Source organism: Prionailurus viverrinus, chromosome C1, assembly GCF_022837055.1.
Source record: "Prionailurus viverrinus isolate Anna chromosome C1, UM_Priviv_1.0, whole genome shotgun sequence".
NCBI lineage: Eukaryota > Metazoa > Chordata > Mammalia > Carnivora > Felidae > Prionailurus > Prionailurus viverrinus.
In genome coordinates, this window is record NC_062568.1 from 121386917 (window position 1) to 121408824 (window position 21908).

A 21908-nucleotide genomic window follows, 5' to 3' on the forward strand; every position below is an offset into this window, starting at 1 on the left:
AACTGACTGAGCCACCCAGTCAGGCTATACATATAGTTGCCCCATACGTATTGTTTTATGATGCTTTTTTTTTCATTTAAGATTCTATTGTGGGCATCTCAACAATCACTTAGAATAAATCTATAGCTTCATTTTTAAGGATTCCATTGTATTTCATTATACCAATTCATTTAACCAGTCCCTTGTTGATGGACATTCAGGTTTTTTCCAGTTCTTTGATATGATAAACACTGCTTCAGTAACATCATTTTATATGCAAGCTTTTGGCCATACTTGATATTTCCTTAAAATAAAAACCTAGGAGTGCAGTTAATGGTTCAAGAGGCACAGAGTGCAAATTCTGATAAGCTGGCCCTTAGCAAGGTGGTATCTGTCCAGCTGTGCACGGGAAAGGAGATGTGTTCACCTGAGTGCACCCTGGGTATTTTTTTTCCAACCTCTGCTAAAGTGATAAGTGAAACCAGTTTCTCATTGTTTTCATCTCTATTTCTTTGACTATTTATGAAATTTAACTCATTTTCATGTTTCTTGGCCATTTGACAACATCAACATTTTAACTAATATTTGCAAAACTGAAACCGCAGCCACTTTTTTAAAGGCAGACATATTGAAAAATATTAAGAACCAATAATGTTCAATATTGAGGTTTTTATTACACAAAGTGCTCTGACAAATGCACAAAGGAGTAGTAAAATTATGGTTAATAACACAAACATATGGGTAAAGGTTCAAATCCCAGCTCTGCCACTTACACCCTGTGTGACCTTGCCAGGTTGCTTAAATCCTCTGAGCCTCAGATGATTAAAAATGGGCATTAAAATGGGCACAACGTTTCAGGGTGGTGGGAAGGAACAAAGGAGGCTGTATGAGAAGCACGTGACCCAATGAGTGATCAACAAATGGTTGTTTTTATTAATAGGGAGACACTGAAACCCTCCAAAAAATTAATGGACAAAGGATATGAACGAGAAGTCACAAGTAGGAAACACAGCCAATAAATAAGCACATGGGAAAATGTTTATCTCCTTTAATAATAGAGGAAATGCTAATTAACACAAGGTGCCACCTTCCCCCTCTTGAAATTACCAAAAACATTTTCAGGGATAATTCCTGATGCAGAGGAAGGTGTGGTCAAACTGAGCTGCCCACATTTTGGCGGTTGTGTAATTCTTACCACGTTTGTGGAAAGCAATTTGGCAATATGTATCATCATGCAAACATGTTCACAACCTTTGACCTAGACATTTCCTAAGGAAGTAATTCAAAATATGGAAAAAGCTATCTGTACAATGATGCTTATGCCAGCATTGTTTATAATGGCGAGAAGAGCACGGTTTCTGTTTACATAAAGGGTAAAACCATAGTAAAAAAATACACACGGGGCGCGGGGGTGGGGGCGGCGTCAGGCCTTTTCGGTGAAGTAGTGTAATTTCTCTGTGTTAAAAAGGGACATATAGACACTTTAAGCCTCTAAGTGATTTCTAAATCTCATTTTAATTCAGTTTAATGCATTTCTTTGGAAAAGCTTTTAAACCTCTACTAACAGTGGTCAGATTGATGGATTTAAGTATCTTCTTAAATCTGTTCATTCCCTGGTGGAGCTTGGGGTCGTTTGAAACTAAGGAAAGAAAAAAAGGGGGTGCAGGGGAAGTATTCTCTCATCTGTAAACTAGATTTTCAAATGTTTGGAGAAGGAAAGAAACCAAGCCAGTGTTGCAGCCTTCTTTCTCTGAGCCCCAGGCCATTACAACACAGACCCCATAGAGGGAGTGAGAAATCAGAACTGAAGGAGTCCTGGAGTGGTGAGTTTGGCTGCCTCTGTGTGTGAGCAGCGGAGGGATGAGTCACTTCCTCAGTCACATCCACATCTGTCTGTGCTTTGTGGTGCAGGAGAACCCCAACAACACCTCAGGAAGGCCCAGTCGTGCAGAGACAGCCAGTCCAAGCTGTGCCTGTAGCCACCTGGTCTTTGAATGGTGAGGGCTTCTCGCTGCTAAATTCCCAGGGTGGGTGGGAGCCGGTGCTGGTATAATAGCTCCAGTGAGAGTGGGCGTCAACTACTGGAACAGGTGCCAGAAGCCACTGGCCAAGTTACAGAATCACAGATCTCAGGGCTGGGCATGCCCAGCCTCCCTCCTGATTCACAAACCCTTCTAGCAGTGGCTCGAGTGAGGAGAGCATCAGAGTCATTGGGGAGATTTTTTGATCACGCACATGCCTCAACCTCACCTAGTATATCAGACTTACCAGGGCTGGAGCCCTAGTAGGAATACTTTTAAATCTGCTCAAGATTCTCCTAAGTTCCCTTGGTTAAGAATCAGGGCTGCGGAACACGAAGGGTGGTTTGTCCTGTAGGCTGCATTTGAACATTATCCACACGGGAGATTATTGGGCACCATTATATAGCAACTTCTCATGATGAGTGAAAATCTTCCCTGTCCTTCCCTCTGTCCCCAGTCCCACTGGAAATAAGCCTAATCCCATGTATAGGGGTTTACTTCTCCCCATTCTTCAGCAAGAAATCTGGAGGTTACAAGCTGTAATTGTGCAAAAAAAAAAAAAAAAAAAAAAAAAGCTATAGATGTAAAATCCTAAGGAGAAATCCTTCGTGTTCTTAAAACTTTCTTTGGCTCAACTGTTAGGCCATATGGATTCAAAATCCTTTATTTGAAGCTTCCATCAGTTAGTGAGAGGCACCAACTCCAAGCTCAGGAGGCACTGTGGACTTCTGCCAAAGCTTGGCTAATTTACCTTCCAAAGGTCAAGAGTCAAGGAGGGAGGAGCAACCATTCCTTGTGGTTTAGCAACCACTATTACATGCACATAATAAGCTCTAATAGAAGCAGATGACAAGGTCTGAAGTTAGAAAGCATTCCGCCACGGGAATGGGCACTTGTCATAAGTGTTCTACTGAGTTTCCGCCCCCTGAAAAAGGAAACAGCATGCTGTTTGTGCTAAATATGACCATGCGTCATCTGGTGTGGACCATTATTTTAACTGACATGCCAGTCATCAGCTTTGACCCTCCTTTTAAATATAGGAGGCAATAGTGATGCCTACTCCCTGAGTCACCACAGGCCCACTATTTTTATTTATTGAGTTAAACCTAGGTTTTGGGATTTTTTTTTAGATTTTATTAAGTATAATAAAGACAGTTTGACATTTAAAAAACATTCTGATGAAGGATCCAAGGTACTAAATGTTTGTCTTTCAAATTCCTAGTCTAGAACTTCAGATACTCTTTACATACCAATTGTAAAGAGTATTGGCTCAATACTCTTGGCATTGGCATTGGCTTAAGGACCAATGTCCCAGACTAAATTTTCTGTTTTATCACGGACAAGAGGGAAGGAAAAACACAACCAAGTGCAAAATCAGATCTAACAATGCATCTAACGCTGGGGTGTGAAGTGGAGATACACATGATTTATAAATTGAAATCTTGGTAAACTACCTAATACTCCGAGGAATTAATTGAACAAAGGGCTATATATACTCTTTGCTCTTCTGAAAGATTTGATATCTCTCAGACAAGACATGTGCTTTATGAAGCTAGCTGGCCTTTGAGGGATATTTATATATATATGCAGATCAATGGTCTATATGCTACATATAAAATGCAAATCCCTTTGTGTTATGTCTGATGCAGGATTTGGGATTTAAGAGTCCACTTTAGCTACTCAGTCTTCTTGGAAAACTGTCTTCTCAAGTAGAATTGCCCTTAGCTCTTATGGTTGGCAAGAAGATTTTAAGCGCACAAAGAAGTTTAAAAGAGGCAGAAAAAGAAAGTCATGTGTTAGACTGAACTCACTTGAAAGAGATCCAAGTTTTCCACTTTGGAGAGCAGATGTTCAAATGCCCCGAAGGGGGAGGGTGGAGACAGAAAATGAGGTGTGAGAAAATATGTGACTCAGGAGGAGAGCATGTTTTTCCAAGGAGAGGGGAAGGGCCCAGCTCATCAGCCCCCAACCCCACCAACTCCAGAGCACAGTGGCTCTCTCCACGGAAGGCAGGCCTAGGCATAGGCCTAGGCATAGCTGGGTGTGCTGCATTTGCCAAGCAACTCCTAAGGCTCTCACCCCATCCTCGAGGGGATCAGCCTCATTTCTCACCAGCCACGTGCAGCAGATCTTGGGCACAGTGCCTTCCACACTAAGAATGAGCCACTTTCCCGGAGGGGCTATTACCATATCGCTGGGGCTGAGCAAGGGCTTTGTTAAGAATTGTGATTAACTAGAATTCCTTTGAAGGGGTTAGGATTTCTGTGAAGAAGGCAGGCAGAAGCTACAGCCAAGTCAGAGGGTGTCCTGGTAACTGACAATTGTAAGGCATCTTTCTGATGCCCCCTGGTGGCCTTGTACAGCTAAAGTTAACCCTACATGCCTCCTTAGCTTTTAGCCCCATACACATCGGACAAAATCCACCTTGCTGGGCTTTTTAGATACATTCAGCTTATACTTATGGAGCCAAAGCCACGGGACCTAGTACTGCCATGTGGCACATCTTCTTCCCCTGATAAGAAGTGAATTTGAGGGGTGCCTGGGTAGCTCAGTCGGTTCAGTGTCTAACTCTTGATTTGGCTCTGGTCATGATCTCAGTTTGTGAGATCGAGCCCCATGTTGGGCACTGCACTGAGCGTAGAGCCTGCTTAAGATTCTCTCTCTCTCTCTCTCTCTCTCTCTCTCTTTCCCTCTCCCCTACTCATATGCGCACTCTCTCACTAAAATTAAAAAAAAATCATTTAAAAAGAATTGAATTTGAGACATGAGTATGAAGAAAACTCCAAATATAATTCCATACTTTAAATTTCTATATTGCATATGTGTGCATGATAATTAGATATTATCCTCTGGGGAACAAACCAGATTTACTTTCAACATCTGGTAGACCTGTTCTTACCAGGCCAAGTTGTCGCTGGGTGCAGTTTCTTATAGGGAAGCTCTCAGAAAGGCAGGCAGAAGGGATCTCTGTGTGGAGGACAACATGCCACGCCCGCATCATCCCAGTCTCTGATACTCTCACGATCAGTTTTACCGATACTCTCACGATCTCTATTAGAAGTATGTTAATAAAATAAATAAATAAATAAATAAATAAATAATAAATAAAAAATAAAAAAGAAGTATGTTAAATGTTTATTGGATCTTATGCATCTTTTTTTAGGAAGGAAAATATGGAGAAAAAAGGGCACAGAAGGCCCAGCTGTGGAAGGTGTCCCACTGCCCTTCAAGAAAAGGCACTGCATGCAGACTCAATTCTCGGTAAGTTAAGGGGCCTGGTGCTGTGGGTGCTCTGTCTTCAAGGTCCCTCTCCAGGGGTCTGCCCACTGCAGGCAGACCATCTGCCACACCAAATAGCATTACCCAGATTAGGGTGTTACATGTTGTGTTTTTTTGCAAACCGTAAAAAATTAACAATTAAATAGATTCAAACAGATCAAGTGTGGTCAGAGAGTGCGAAAGTGCCCACCTCTGTGCGGGAGCCACAGGACTCCATGCACTCAGTCGTGCAGTGGCCTCAGTTCTATGTGTCATCCTTGCAGCACGACCCATAATCTGCACCTGGTGAGCTCACAGGACGTGGGAGAGTTGCTGCCGACTTGTGTATAACATTTCTCAGAAGCAAAGAAAATGAGAGCTGGGAGGGGACCTGGAGAGCACCAGGGCATAGAATTCAATGATTTTTAGTCATAGGAGCCTTCCTCCAAAGGTAGTTTAAGCAGAAAAACATCCCTGGCAGAACCGCCCTGGGTGAGGAAGAGGTGAGGCCAAGGCCTGCCTGTTCAGGCAGCTCCTGAGCATGAAAATCACCACCTGAGCCTAGTCTACCCTGTTTCTAGGTGAGAAACCAGGTCCGGAGAGCTAACGAGGCTTGTTTACATTCATACAAGCTGTTAGTCAAGAGCCTTTCCTTCAAGTCAGTATTTTTTTGCTATGTCACATGGAGTTCTACTTCTTCTCTGCAGACGACTCATTTTTTTTTTTTTACTTTTTAAATGTTTATTTTTGAGAGACAGAGAGACAGAGAGTGAGCAGGAGAGGGGCGGAGAGAGAGGGAGACACAGAATCCAAAGCAGGCTTTAGGCTCTAAGCTGTTAGCACAGAGCCGATGCTGGGCCTGAACCCATGAACCATGAGATCATGACCTGAGCCAAAGTCAGACGCTTAACTGACTGAGCCACCCAAGCGCCCACCTCCCTTTTTACAATTTTTTAAATGTTTACTTATTTTTGAGAGAGAGAGAGCGAGAGCGAGAGCATGAGTGGGGGGTGGGCAGAGAGAGAGAGGGAGACATGGAATATGAAGCAGGCTCCATGTTCTGAGCTGTCAACACAGAGCTCGACACCCGGGCTCAAAATCATGAATCGAGAGATCATGACCTGAGCCAAAGTTGGCCACTTAACCGACTGAACCACCCAGGCACCCAGATGATTCATTTTCTGATGGTAATAGTAATGTTTCATTGACTGAACACCTACTATATCAGATGCTGTCACAGAGCTTTCAGAATGTGATCAGAAGGCCCGTGGGGGTCCCTGAGACCCTTTCAGGGGACCACGAGGTCCTCTCTTTCCCAGCTACATATGTGTGCAAAGCCAATACTGAAGGAGATTGAATGAAGGTGCAGCTATGTAATCCAGCTGCCTTCTATTAAGCCAGATATTCAAGACACTTGCCCAAACATAAAATACTGCCTCTTCTAATACTCTTCATTAAAAAAAAAAACCTCTTTGCATTAAAAACCTGTTATTTGGTGAGCATGAAATGAATTACTGTTGGTTTTAAATGACATAATAAATAAAATATTTTTAAATGCCTCAGTTTAAAATTCTATTAAAAAAAAAAAAAGCCTTGGGGTGGCTGGGTGGCTCAGTCAGTTAAGCATCTGACTCTTAATCTCAGTTCAGGTCTTCATCTAAGGGTCATGAGTTCAAGCCCTGCGTTGAGTTCCACACCCAGCATGGAACATACTTAAAAAAATAATAATAATAAAAATAGATAAAGAAAAAAACCTTAAAGCCCTAGGACTGTCCATTCAGTCTTGGGAAAATTTGAATGATTCTGCACAAGCAAAAATGACTTGAAATTTGTAAATACGTACCTCTATACCAGTCCATCATCAACTGACTGTTGTATAATAGCTCTTCTCCAATACAGGGGGAGATTTTTCACCACAGGTATAAAACAGGGTGCATATTATGATATATGATAGATAAAAACTGTAATAAGCAGAAGCTCTTTAAGGTCCTCAATTTTAAGAGTGTAAAAGGGTTCTGAAAGAAAAAAAAAATTGAGAACTGCTGACATAGTGTATAACATTTAGCTATCCTTATACCCCTGTAAGTAGGAATTATGATTTTTATTTTATAGATAAGGAAATGGAGACTCAAAGAAATTTAATGACTTGCCAAAGAGCAGTTGTATTATCTACTGCTGTGTAATGCAGTATCCCAAAACTTAATGGTTCAAAACAAAAAACATTTTCTATCTCATAATTCCTATGGGTCAGGAATTTGGGGGCAGCTTAGCTGGGTGAATCAGGCTCAGGTTCTCTCATGAGGCTATGGTCAAGATGTTGGCCAATACTGCCATCATATGAAGGTTTGACTGGACTGGAGAATCTGCTTCTAAGATGGTTCACTCACGTGGCCATTGGCAGGAGGTCTTAGTTCCTCATCATGTGGGCATTTCCAATAGGTTGCTTGAGTATCATTATGACATGGCAGCCAAGTGATCTAGGTCTTTTATGACCTAGTTTTGGAAGTTATACACCATCACTACCACTTTATCTGTGAGAAGCAAGTCACTAAGTCCAGTCCACACTCAAGGAGAGTGGAATTACGCTATACCTTTTGAAGAACATATAAAAGAATTTGTGGACATATTTTCAACTATCACAGCTAACTAGTGGTAGACCCAGACTGCAAACTCAGGTCTGTCTGAACCTCATGCTATTGTAATTTCCTTGAGCTCTGGATTGAGAAGGAATTCAATGACTATTGACTGACTGAGATTTGGGGGGGGGGGGGGGTGGGAAAACCATCCCTAGAGCTCATTCCATTTATGACTTACTCTTTGAAAGATAATGTTACAAAGGAGCGTAATCACGAGAGAAGCAAGGCAGGTAGCCCTGACAGATGCTTTGTCACTCGGCCTCATCTCTCCTGGAACTGAGATGTTGTTTGAACACCCAAGCCTGTGTGCTCACCTATCCAGCACAGGATCTCATGTTCTGGTCTTATCTGGAAGTCTCCACTGCCCACAGCCTGCCAGGTTCTAGACTGGTACCACACACACACACTCTCTATTACTAGCCCCTCTTTGGCAGAGATGAGGGCAAAGCTATAATTCAGTTTCCCATATCAGCTCATGAATTTGATGTAGAGTAAAACCATCTTTTCAATTGTCTGGATGACAAAACACAAGTTCTTGGCCAAAACAGGGTCTGAGAAGAGAATGTGGGTGTGTCAGGGCAAATCTGGAAAAATACCAATCTTGCATTTGTAGTTAATTCAGGGGGTCAAATTCTCACAGATCCATCAGTTCAGCAGGCCTTCACTAAACACCTACATTTGCTAGGAAAACCTTGAGACTTTCCTATCAGATTTGTTACTTCTGAAAACATCTCTCAGTTGTCATACGGGGATTCCAAATGCCATCCTGAGGCTGGTGACTCCCCTTGGTAATGCAGCTGGGGAAGTTGAACACTTCTGCACCTAATGCATACCTCCCGTGGTCAGAGCTCTACTTTCCACACACTCTATGACTATAATGAAGAAACTCACCTGTCCTTTGTGTAACTTGGGATTTTTCAGGTTCTGATACAGGCCACAGCTGCTATTCTGCTCCTGGGACCGGACTGCTGAGTGATAAATGTCAGAACTGCGGCACTAAGAGTCATAATTCTGGAAGAACCTGTGGCAAAAAACCACCTGAAGGTGAGTGAGACTTAGGGGCCTTAGAAGGAAGGCATAAGTGGGGACAGCTGCTGTTCCCAGGCAGTGAGTTGTATTTCTCTTTTCTTTTTAGAATTTCATTATAGATACAACACCCCAGGAGAGAATTACTTATATCATAGTGAAAGAAGCAACTTTGTCCAGCTCTGCTTTTTAAATGAAAATAAAAATTCTTCATCTTGTAAGTACATCTGCTGCAGGATCTCATCTTTGTAAACAACCTGGTCTCCCAGGCGTGGGGGACCCACACCAGCCACTGCTTCTGTTTGGGGAGGCCCTGGCCTCTCCAGTGTGCTGTCTGGATCTCTAGTACTCATCTGACACTCCCACATCCTGGATGGCAAAAGGCTGGGCCAGGGCTGGGAGATAAGAAATCCTAGCAATAAAGGACTCTAAAAGTTTTTAAGGGCTAACTCAGTGTAAGTTGGTAACAAATTGCAAATATTTGCTAAACAAATGACCAACTAAATAATTGCCACTATTATTGCTATTCAGGAGTGGTCAAAACTTTACATATATCCCTACTGAAAGCATGTAAAGTAATAGACTATTTTTACACTCCTTAAACATCATATTGCTAATTTCAATTAGCAATTTGGAAAAAACTAAAATCCCACATTTATTTATAAAGATGAATAAAACATGCCCCCACCCAAGGAGTTCACAATCTCTTAAGAGGAACTCATACCCAAATAAGGAAAGTTCATGGCAAAACGTGGTGCTAGAATTAACAAAGTCAGAGTGTGCTGAGGGAACAAAAAAGGAGGGAAGGACATGTTCCTTGTTGTGCTTCTGAATGACAGTCATATCTGGTTCTTCGACATCCTCTCCTTGTGGGAAAGTTCATACCTCCAGAGCCCTTTCTCTCCTGAGTGACAAGGCGTCAGGGAGAATGTTTCTTATCTTTCACAATTGCCAATTTCCAAGACGAAAGAATGCCATTTACCTGATTGAACTCAGCTGGTGAGTCCCCTACACTGCCATCCCCCAGCTGCTAAATCCTCCAACTGGATGTATTCTCTCAAGATGACAGCCACTAAAACTGCAGAAGCAACAGGGCTAATTTCTTTATCATCTCCCTGGCCTTTGAGTCTATAGCCCATGGGACTTGTTATTCTGATATATGAGGGCATGAGGGAATCAACTATGTCATCTGAAGTGTGACTTTGAACTACATTAGTAAATGTATAGTGTGGCTAAGAGGGTAGATTCATAGGGAGGCATATTTGCTCAATGTTGAAAAGAACCTTTCAGAAACTGGAATGGAGTGGGCTGTTGTAGGAGGACGTGAGCCCCATCTGTAGAGATGTCTCTACAGATCCCATCCAGAGCCAATGTACTTTGTCAGGATGTTGCAAATCTGTGGACTGGACTAGAATCAGAACTGATGACGCTATGGTCCTTCCCAACTCTGAGTTTCTATGTTTCAAATAAAATCCAAAATTATATTTGGAGACTAGCAAAGGATTAAGACTGAACTCATTTGTGCCTCTGCTCATCAGGACTTAGTTTGGGTGGTCAGCATGATTAATTTGGACTTTCTAGCTTCTACCTTCCATGTCTTAGGGACAGTATTTCCCAGATCGCTTGTCAAATGGGACCCTCCTGAGGGGGAGTGAAACCTAGCTACCAGAGACTGATGAATAAGATAGAAGATGTGGAAGGAGACCCAGCAACAGAGAAGGCAGATTTATTGGCTGTTGGCCATTGACTCTTCTCCTTTCCTTTCCCTGGCTTTATTATTGTCTTCCATGGTGGCTTTCTTACATTGATCTTCTCTGTTTAGTCTCTATTTTCTGGAGTTGTCTTAGTAACATAATTTAGTTTTTGACTCCCCAGAATCCTTGCACTTGAATTTGAAGACTTCCAGGAATCCATTTGGTCCATGCTCTTGAAAGGGATTATCCCTCCACTTGTCAGATGAAGTAGCTGAGTCCACAGAAGTTGGACAGCATGCCCAGGTGTCACAGAGTTAGCACCCAGGGAACCTAAATCCAGACTCCTGGTCTCTTGTCTACTGAAAAAACTCCTTTTAAAGGGGCATCTGGGTGGTTCAGTCAATTAAGTGTCTGACTCTTGATCTCAGGGTTGTGAACTCGGGCTCCACATAGGGCACCATGCTGGGTGTGGAGCCTACTTAGAAAAAAAAGTTGAATTTTTTTTTCTTTTTTAGAATTTAACGACTATTATGTCAATTATTTCCAAATAAATTAATAGATTCAACATAATCACAGAATTTTAGAGATGATCAAGGAGTGCAAAGACTACCCCCAATAACCATTTTGCTCTCCGCAGGTAAGAATTCTGAGAGTTTTAGTTTTTATTTTTTCAGTGCAGAAAGAATTCAGTATATTTATCTATTTTTTAAAATTTATATATTGTTTAATTTACATCCAAGTTAGTTAGCATATAGTGCAACAATTTCAGGAGTAGATTCCTTAAGCCCCTTACCCATTTAGCCCATCCCCCCTCCCACGACCCCTCCAGCAACCCTGTTTGTTCTCTATATTTAAGAGTCTCTTATGTTTTGTCTCCATGTTTTTATTTTTGCTTCCCTTCCCTTATGTTCATCTGTTTAGTATCTTAAAATTCCTCATATGAGTGAAGTCATATGATATTTGTCTTTCTCTAATTTTGCTTAGCATGATACCCTCCAGCTCCATCCACATAGTTGCAAATGGCAAGGTTTCATTCTTTTTGATTGCCAAGTAATACTCCTTTGTAGATATATACCACATCTTCTTTATCCATTCATCCATCAATGGACACTAGGGCTCCTTTCATAGTTTGACAATTATCGATAGCACTGCTATAAACATTGGGGTGCATGTGCCCCTTCAAAACAATACACATGTATCCCTTGGGCTAATACCTAGTAGTGCGATTGCTGGGTTGTAGAGTAGTTCTATTTTTAATTTTCTGAGGAACCTCCATACTGTTTTCCAGAGTGGCTGCACCAGTTTGCATTGCCATCAGCAGTGCAAAAGAGATCCTCTTTCTCTGCATCCTCATCAACATCTGTTGTTGCCTGAGTTGTTAATGTTAGCCATTCTGACAGGTGTGAGGTGGTATCTTGTGGTTTTGTATTTCCCTGATGATGAGCGATGTTGAGCATTTTTTCATGTGTTGGTTGGCCATCTGGAAGTCTTCTTTGGAAAAGTGTCTATTCATATCTTTTGCCCATTTCTTCACTGGGTTGTTTTTTGGGTGTTGACTTTGATAAGTTCTTTATAAAGTTTGGATACTAACCCTTTATCTGATATGTCGTTTGCAAATATCTTCTCCCATTCTGTCAGTTGCCTTTTAGTTTTGCTGAGTGTTTCCTTTGCTGTGCAGAAATTTTTATTTTGATGAGGTCCCAATAGTTCATTTTTGCTTTTGTTTCCTTTGCCCCTGGAGACGTGTTGAGTAAGAAGTTGCTGCAGCCAAAGTCAAAAGAGGTTTTTGCCTACTTTCTCCTTGAGGATTTTGATGGCTTCCTGTCTTACATTTAGGTCTTTCATCCATTTTGAGTTTATTTGTGTAGATGGTGTAAGAAAGTGGTCCAGGATCATTTTTCTGCATGTTGCTGTCCAGTTTTCCCAGCACCATTTGCTGAAGAGTGTCTTTATTCCATTCGATATTCTTTCCTGCTTTGTCAAAGATTAGTTGACCATATGTTTGTGGGTCCATTTCTGGGTTCTCTATTCTGTTCCATTGACCTGAGTGTCTGTTTTTGTGCCAGTACTATACTGTCTTGATGATTACAACTTTGTAATACATCTTGAATATCTGGAGTGTGATTCCTCCAGCTTTTTTTTTTTTTTCAAGATTTCTTTGGCTATTTGAGGTCTTTTCTGGTTCTATACAAATTTTAGGATTGTCCGTTTTAGCTTTGTGAAGAATGCTGGTGTTATTTTGATAGGGATTACTGAATTTCTTAAAATAAATAAATAAGCTGAATTTCTTTTCCTGAATTCAGAAGGAAAGTTCTTTGTTTTCTATGTTCCCTAGTTTTCTTATTAAGATTTCATGAAATATTACATTCATACAGAAAAGTTCGGGAAATGCTACCCATATGTCCACCAATTGGGGGTCATTTTTGATAACTCTGAATTTAATCATAGCTAACATTTTTCAGCTTGTTCAAAACCAGAATGGATCTGTTCCCAGACATCGAATCCGAAATCCTCTCAAGACGAACATGAGCCCATACCAGAAAAGTAAGTATTATTTTATTAATGATAATAACCATGCAATGTGCTTAGTGCATTAAATTACTGGCTCAAGGTCACTGAGATCATAAATCGTAGAGCCAAGATTCAAGCCAAAGTATGGCTAATACTTCATTCATTTATTTATTCAACAAGTATTTTGAGTGTCAATAGCAGGGTCTTGGTCTAGGTCCTGAGGACACAGTGAAAAATTAAACCACTGTCCCTACCCTCATGGAAGTTACCTTTTTGGTAGAAGAGCCAGTCTTTTAAGTGCCACAAAGGGGGTGTACAGAGTGCTATTACCTAATTTGGGGGTTCAGGGAAGCTGAACACCAAAGGGTAAGTGTGAATCAACTAGCAAAGGGATGTGGAGGTAAGAGGGCATCTAGTCTATGAAGGCTTCCTGGAGCCGAAAGGCCCCTTGGCAAGTTCAGGAACAGTGTAGTGCGAGGGGCTGTGGGGCAAGATGGGGCTGGCAAGGGGAAGCTGAAGGGATGGGTAGGGCTAGACCATGCAGGGGCTTGTCAGCTACAGAAGTATTTCAGACTCAAGGGTATAATAAGCCAATGAAGTTTTTTAATGAGGCTGTTTTTAAAGTTTCCTAGTGTTGGGGCACCTGGGTGGCTCAGTTGGTTAAGCATCCAACTCTTGATTTTGGCTCAGGTCATGATCTCAAGGTTCATGAGATTGAGCCCCCATCAGGCTCTGCGCTGACAGAGCAGAGCCTGCTTGGGTTTCTCTCTCCCTTTCTCTCTGCCCTTCCCTGCTTGTGTTCTCTCAAATAAACTTAAAAAAAAAAGTTTCCCAGTGTTTTTAAAAGATCACTCTAACTACTAAAGGAATGGGAATGGATTAGAGATGTCAAGAATTGGAGCACAGAGGCCAAGTAAGAGCCCAGTGCAATAATCCAAGTGGGGTGATGGTAGCTTGGCCAAGGGTGAAAGAGAAGGAGAGACAGAGGTCTAGTATTCAAGAGCTATTTAGGAGGCAAAATCAATAGTGTAGCAGAGTGGTTAAAAGTTCAGGTTCTGCACTCAGTCTGAACTCAATAGCTACTACCATATGCAGTGCAGTGTTTAAGAATGTGGCCTCTGGGCAGGTCTTGGGTTTGCATCTTAGTTCCGTGTCCTTGGGCTGGTTGCTTGACCTCTTTGTGCCTCCCTTTCCCCACTGTGCGTCTTCATTATTCTCCAAATGGGAATAGTAGTGCCAAACTAAGAATTGGGTCAATACATATAAAGCACGTGGAAAGGTACATGGCACTCAGCAAGTGATGGCGATTATTGTTGATCATCATGACTGACTGGATGTGAAGAGAGAGAGGACTCTCAAGCCCATACCCTTCCCACTGCACCACGCTGCCCTGCCTTGCCTGAAGTTTTTTTATTAGCTAGGGGCCGCTGATGCTCTTTGATGTTCTCAACCGGATAATAGATCCAAAGTGTTAAACTGACCTGAAGAACCAACTCCTGTTAATGTGGTAGAGGAGAGACACGAAGGGAGGCTTAGAGTCACAAACATTTGAAATCAGACTTCCTGGAGATGACTGCTTACAAGTGCTGTAAGTACCAAAGAAGTAATGCTTAACAGAAGGAATCTCAAGTCAGGGAGATATGAAGATGGCTCCATGGCCCACCTGTCAACAGGCAAGACTTGTGGCATCCCCTACAGCCACTATTCATGGCATAACTCCAGGCAGTGCCCTTCACAGAGAATGTGTGAATGAAACCTCCCAGAGCTATGCAGTGCACAACCGAACAACTGTACATAGTGACCCTGGCTCTCCTTATTCACCCAGACCATCATCAGAGAGAGTCATACTTAGTGTAGTAGTCCAGAGGTGCCTATTTAGAGGTGCTGCTTTTCTTCTTTTAATTTAGAGAGACACAGAGTGCACACATGTGGGGGAGGGGCAGAGAGAGGGAGAGAAGGAGAAATCCCAAGGAGAGCTGGTGCAGAGCCCAACGTGGGCCTTGATCTCATGAACCGTGAGATCATGACTTGAGCTGAAGTGTTGGACACCTAACCGACTGAGCCACCCTGGCACCCCAGCTTTTATTTTTCTATTGCTGCTGCCTCATTGCTGTGTAAGCTCCCTGGTGCTGAAGCGAACTCAAAGTGCCTACAATTGGCAGATTTGTGTGCATTTGTTTTATAAATATGCCAAGGTGGAAGGTTGGCCCCCAAAGAATGAAAACTGAATAAACTGGAATGTTGCCTCTTTCTGTGACAATGGAAAGATTCTGGGAGGAAACACTTCCCAGATCGTGGTCATGGAACCATCTTTTTCTGAAGCTCATCTGTGGTCAGCCACACGGGGACTATAAGAGCTACAAAAAGCGGAGAGTGCACAAAGTCCTAACACCCAACAGGCACACAGCCATTACTGAACCACAGAGTTAGGGAAGAGAGGGGAGCTTTACACAAGTATCAGTGTGCTTTTGCCTTCCAGAAAAAATAAGATTTTCATGACCTACAGTTCAGACCTTGCTACACCCACACCCCATTTCCACTCCCGCAGGATTTCTGGAAGCAAATCCTTAAGCAACTTGCGCAGTATGGAAACGGAATCTGAGGTGAGGACTTAGAAAAATCCATTCCAGAATCCTTGCAGCTTGTAAGTATGGTCTTGGTCACAAAACTGATGGCTTTTAAATTATTACAGTATGGTGGCACCAGGAAATGTTCTGCTAATAAAAACACTTTGTGCTCCGCACTAACATAAAGACACACAGCCTGAGCAGCCACATGGTTTGTATTATTCCTAAACTGGTTCCAAGGGAAATTTCCTGGAGAAAGTGTTTTGTGGGTGGTGCCTCCACTACAGGATCCCCCTGGCCCAGGAGTGAAGGTAGTGGACTGTTTCCAGCTGCTCACAAGTCTGTTTCAGTGACACTGGGGTTAGAGCTGCCAGCACTTCCCTGTTTTCAAATCAAATCCCAGGCCACCTTCAAATGCTTTGGAATGCAAGCACTAATGCCCCTGGGTGCCCTCTCAGGGGTTATGACCCCTAAATCCTCTTCAATCAGCCCCAATAGCTTTCCTTCTTTCTCACAAATTTGTTCCTCTGCACCAGGGCAACAGCCCAGCAGGTTGCTGACCTCACCCTCTGATTCACACTCATCAGTCACGTGTTGGGTCTTTTTTCTGTCCCTTTCTCTAAAAAATATATTCCATCTCAGACTGGTTTCCTAGGAAACCAACCGTTAAAAACAGGAATAGACCGGGTGGGAAAAGAATGCTCCAAAAATTCCACCTTGCAATGTTTAATAATGAGATAACCCAATTAACAGAAACAGTAACTTTAAATATGTGAATTTTTCCTCTGTAGATTTTAAACTCATCTTTGGATCATGCCCTAAGGACAGCAACCATTTTGAAAGAAACTACTGATCGAATGATTAGAACTATTGCAGAAGATCTTGCCAAAGTACAGAGATGGAGGAATCGGCTGAAATACTAGTTTGACCCAAGGCAACCAAAGACTTAAAAAAAAAAAAAAAAAAAAAAAAGAAAAGAAAAATGCAAAGAAAACTTTATCTTCCCTCAAAAAGTATCTTATTACACAATTTAGGAAGGTGACTTTCTAGAGACAATACCAAAACCATAGAAAATGGGGGGCACCAAGTGCTTAAAAGGAAAAAAAACCCAATGGACCTGATTCTTAAATTGAAATCAACAAGTATTTATTTTCAAATAAATCTGTTATTCCTAACTCATAATGGAAGAAATTAAAACAATAAACTAGGGGTACCTGGCTGGCTTAATTGGAAGAGTATCTAACTCTTGATCTCAGGGTCATGAGTTCAAGCCTCATGTTAGGTATATTACTAAAAAACAAAACAAAACAAAACAAAACACAAAAACAAACACTTAAAAAAAGGACAGAACAAAACAGACTATACTTTTGCCTTTTAGTATGGCAAAAAATAAAGTTTAGAAGACCCAGCATCAGCGAGGCTGGGGATGACAGGTGCTCTCATACACTGAGGGTGGAAGTATAAATTGGTGCAACCTGGTGGAAAGAAGGCAACTTGGCACCAAATTCTACAAATGTCAAAGCACTTAAATTCTGAGCAGCAATTCCACTATTAGCAATGACTTTATAGGTAACTCCCACAATAGGCCATGGTATTACACATGGGATGGCCACCGAAGCACTGATGGGAAGAGCCCCCAAGTAGAGCTAATCTAAACACCCTACATGAGGAATCATAAATAACAACAGTCCTGCAATCAGTCAGTACTCTGCGGCCACTGAAAAAAATGTAGCCACTGGGCAGGTGGGGGGGAGGGAAGACAGTGAAAAAAGGCAAACATGTAATAATACATGCAGTGTGACTTCGTTTGTGTATGTTTTTCAAAGGGCATACATATTTTCTGGAAACACACACAGAAATATTCTGTGGACCTCTAAGAAATGGAGATGGGAGTCATCCAGGGAAGGAAGAATCTTTCCTTTTCATTTACTTTCTGTATAATATGCAATTCTTATGTTTGTATCATAAGTTATGTGAAGATCTCTTAAAGTCAGAAATATGCAAACACGTTAGTCCTGGATTAATGAATTTGGGACAAAAGTAAAGACAATTCATTACAACTATGTACCAGGTATTAACCACATTTCATGTAGAATGCCAGAACAAGATTCTGATTTGCTTCTTTAAGGCTGATTTAGAACCTCTTTAATGACAGAGCAGCACATCATTGGCTCTTTCCCTCTTTCCTGAGGCCTGTATTCACTCAAAACAGTCAACAAATGGTTTCCTAACCCCCAGAGCTTTGCTTAGTGGTAAAGACAGTTGAATCCATTCCCACTTTGAAGATCTTTGCAGTGGCCAAGGCAGCTGCTATTTGTCTAGAGCTGGCTAGAGAATAGGCTATTTTTAACTTTGGAGCTTGGAAACTGGTTAAGAGTGCCTTAGAAGAGATAAAGCAGAGCCAGCCTGAAGATACCTCTGACTCTGTGGCTACAGGTACTTTAAGCTGTGGCATTATAAGGAAGATAGTGAACACTGGTAGTAGCACTGTAAGAGAAAAAAGGGAGTTTAAACTGTGTATATGCTTTCAAGAGGCTTTTAGATTCAGCACTTACCTAAATTTAGTCACCACTTGATAACCTGTTTTATGTGCCAAGCATCACTATCCTGTCCTCAAGTTTAAAATTATACTTCTCTGGCTGGAAGGGTTCTTATATGATTCATTAGTTCTTAACCTTTTTTGAGTTCAACCCTCTTTGAGAATCTGATGAAAGCTATGGAGTCTCCCTCCCCCATACTCCACTCTTGCAGGGAAAAGGGATGTAAGAACGCACAATTTTGCACACAATTTTTAAAAGTTCAAAGACACCTGAAGCAAATCCATGCAATCCAAGTTAGAAAGGACCACCATAAGTGAATGTTCCTAAGCCCTCAATTAACCTTTATAGAAAGTTAACCCCTGTAATCATTTAAAAATATGGTCCACCTCTACTTTATTAAACTATATTCTAAATGTTAATTTTATATTTCCTTAATGACTGAGCATCATTATGAACAATCACTGTGACATGCTTAATCCAAGAAACAGAAATAGGGCTATGTCCTTAAGAAGTCCTGGAAAAGTGCTAAGCTCTGATTTACAAAGGTAATTTTATATTTACTGATCATGTACCCTTGGCTGTCTCCTCCCTTGTTTGTGTAAATTCTGACAGATCTCTCTCTTAATTCTGATGCAGTAACAGACCAGAAAAACGAGCTCGTTAACTGTTTATTTCCAATGCTGAGTCAAGGGACTCACCATTGTTGAGGGCATCGGTGTGGTAAAAAAAACATCTGGCAGCTTCCACTGTCCAGAGGCCTCTTCATGTCTACTTCCAATGTGTAGCTGTGCTCTGGCTGCTTCAGGTTGCCAGGAACAAGCAAGCAGGATGAGGGGGGAATGCTTTTATCTCTTTAATAAAGAATTCTAGGGGTGCCTGGGTGGCTCAGTCAGCTGAGTGACTCGATTTTGGCTCAGGTCACAATCCCAGGGTCATGGGATCAAGACCAGCGTCAGAGTGCGTGCTGAGTATGAAGCCTGCTTGGGATTCTCTCTCCTCCCCCTGCCTCTCTCCCCAGCTTGCATTCTCTAAAATTATAAAACTAAATGAAAATAAAATTCTAGGGGGCGCCTGGCTGGCTTAGTTGGGAGAGTATGCAACTCTTGATCTCAGGATTTTGAGTTTGAGCCCCAGGATGGGTGTAGAGAGATTATTCAAAAGTAAAATCCTAAAAAAAAAAAAAAAATTCTAGCCATCCACTTTATTAGATTATACAAATGAAAACTCATCTTTTTATCACTCCTTTCTACTGTAATCTTACTGATTTGAATCTTAATGATTTATGTAAAAAAAAAATTTTTTTTTTTTTTATCATTGAGAGACAGAGACAGAGAGAGCATGAGCATGGGAGAGGCAGAGAGAGGGGGAGACACAGAATCCGAAGCAGGCTCCAGGTTCTGAGCTGTCAGCACAGAGCCTGACGCGGGGCTCAAACTCATAAACTGCGAGATCATGACCTGAGTGGAAGTCAGACACTTTACCGACTGAGCACCCAGGTGCCCCTGAATCTTAAAGATTTAAAACAGACCTAATTCATATTAAATATGAATATATTTAATGCCCAAATTGTTGTTGTTTTGGTAGCAGAAATTTTATTGTGGGATGAAGACTTTTTTGCTCCTTTGATTTTAAAAGAAATCTGCCTGCAACCTGACAGAATTCACAGAAAGTTACAAATACCTATAGGAGAAGTGAGTTATGGAGGCATCACATCTTACAAAAATAAACTGCCAGGATCTGGGCTTTTGGGCTCAAATCCAAGAATTTTTGTCTTTGCGAACAACTGATATTTTTCTTATTTTTTTGTGAATATGGTTGAACCATGTGAATCCACTATACTTTATAAGCCAAGCACACATCAACAGGAATTAATGTGGGCTTCAGAGATACTGAATAAATGGTTTCATTTAGTTGTAACAGTGAAATGTCTTCTTCAGGGTCTTGGTATCAGAATCTGTAATTGCTAATTCTGAAGGTGGAATTAGCTTATACTAAGAATTTATGTGAGATGAACACTTACATCTTCAAATTCAGTAAGAGATTTAGGAAACAAAGGATCACTCCAATTCTAAGACTAAAATACATGTAAAATGGAGGCCTCAAAGGATCTCACATCATTGTGATAGGACAAAATCATCACTGAGGTGTTAAGTGACTCAATGAATGGGCCAGTGTTTGCTGTCATCACACTCTTGGTTCCATTTGTTACAGGGCATTGGATTAGTCTAAATCTCTGTTCCACACAAGTACTAACCTTGGACTGATAGTAACCAAGGCTTACAAGGACCACAAATAAAATGCAGACACCCAAAACCAGCCCTTTCACTGACAAAGTACTGCTCCCACGCTTGATATTCAAAGAGAGCTGTTTATTAATGTCAAGCCTTTCCTCTCCACATAAACATCGAGGTTAAATTACATAACCTTTATGTGCCCTAGTTTCCTCAGCTTTAAAATGGAGATGATAATAATAGTCCCTATCTTCATAGGATTAAATGAGAAGATTAAATGAGGTAATATAAGCACTTCGAAACACCGCTTGGCACATATAATGCTCTAAGTAAGCACTTGCATATTGTTACTTAGTAAAACAGCAAGTTATGAAATTAATATATCAAAACAATAGCTTTCCTATATAAAAAATGTTTGAAAATAACATAAAAGATCCAATTCACATGGAATCACAAAAGAAAGATATTAGGGAAATATACAGTACCTATATGAGGAAAATAAAGGTTCTGAAGGTTATAAAGACTTAGGTAAATAAAAAGACATTATATATTCCTAAATTTCAAATTTCAATATTATAGGGGTGTCAATTTTTCCTAAATTAACCTACAAATTTACTGCAATCCTAATAAAAATACCAAAATAACTTGTGGTATTAACAAAATGATACTAAAGTTCATTTAGAAAAATGTAATAGCCAGAAAATTTCTGAAAAGTAACAGTGATTTAGGTAGAGATTATATCTATCACACATTAAAATACAGCATGAATTAAAATAGGGAAAAATACAAACTAATGGTCAATAAAACAGAATTCAGAAACAGACCAAAATGCAAATAAAGTCTATGATAAAGGTAGTATTTCAGACTAGTTGGGGAAGGAGAAATTGCCCAATAAAATCTGTACAATATCTGGGTATTTAAGAAGAAAGCTGGATCTCTATTAAATAATATATCAGTCAGGGTTCACTGTAGGAACAGAAACTCTGCTAGGTATTTCAAAGAATGGGACTGAATATAGGTCCTTACAAATCAAGAGAAAAAGCTGCAGGGGCAGAAAGTGGGGGCCAACACGTTTTAGTTTAAAAATTTTTTTAAATTTTTATTTTGAGAGAGAGAGAGAGAGAGAGAGAGAGAGAGAGAGAGAGAGAGAATTTCAAGCAGGTTCTGAGCTGTCAGCACAGAGCCCAACTTCACAAACTGTGAGATCATGACCTGAGCTGAAATCAAGGGTCGGACACTTAACTGACTGAGCCACCCAGATGCCCCAGCCAACATGCTTTTAGACTCAAGGTTATATCACCTTCTGTGATCCAGAGAATATAAATTCAGTGCTGCTACTGCCACCAGCATTGCCTCATGCCCATGCAGCAGGTGACAGACACTAAAACATGGAGTCTGGTTGCTACAAACTTCAGGTGGCAGGAGCTTGCGTATCCACTAGCACA

At 41.1% G+C, this 21908-nt stretch overlaps 1 protein-coding gene and 1 long non-coding RNA gene across 5 annotated transcripts in view; one reads left to right on the plus strand and one right to left on the minus strand.

The window, feature by feature from the left end:
* Positions 1 to 16615, plus strand: part of AKNAD1 (AKNA domain containing 1) — a 41195-nt gene extending 24580 nt beyond the window's left edge. For 2 of the 4 annotated variants that reach the window (XM_047868722.1, XM_047868723.1), the window contains exons 8-14: positions 1891 to 1976; positions 5164 to 5261; positions 8816 to 8938; positions 9030 to 9137; positions 13077 to 13158; positions 15674 to 15728; positions 16484 to 16615. In XM_047868722.1, the coding sequence (XP_047724678.1) occupies positions 1891 to 1976; positions 5164 to 5261; positions 8816 to 8938; positions 9030 to 9137; positions 13077 to 13158; positions 15674 to 15728; positions 16484 to 16615 (684 nt within the window). The remainder of the gene's footprint in view (positions 1 to 1890; positions 1977 to 5163; positions 5262 to 8815; positions 8939 to 9029; positions 9138 to 13076; positions 13159 to 15673; positions 15729 to 16483) is intronic. The other 2 variants (XM_047868724.1, XM_047868725.1) reach the window with 2 other exon arrangements.
* LOC125171538 (uncharacterized) lies at positions 4749 to 7687 on the minus strand. The gene is made up of 3 exons (XR_007154384.1): positions 7646 to 7687; positions 7102 to 7273; positions 4749 to 5051 (listed from the first exon to the last, which is right to left on the minus strand). It is a non-coding gene; the product is annotated as an uncharacterized LOC125171538 (long non-coding RNA).
* Positions 16616 to 21908: the final 5293 nt, after the last annotated feature.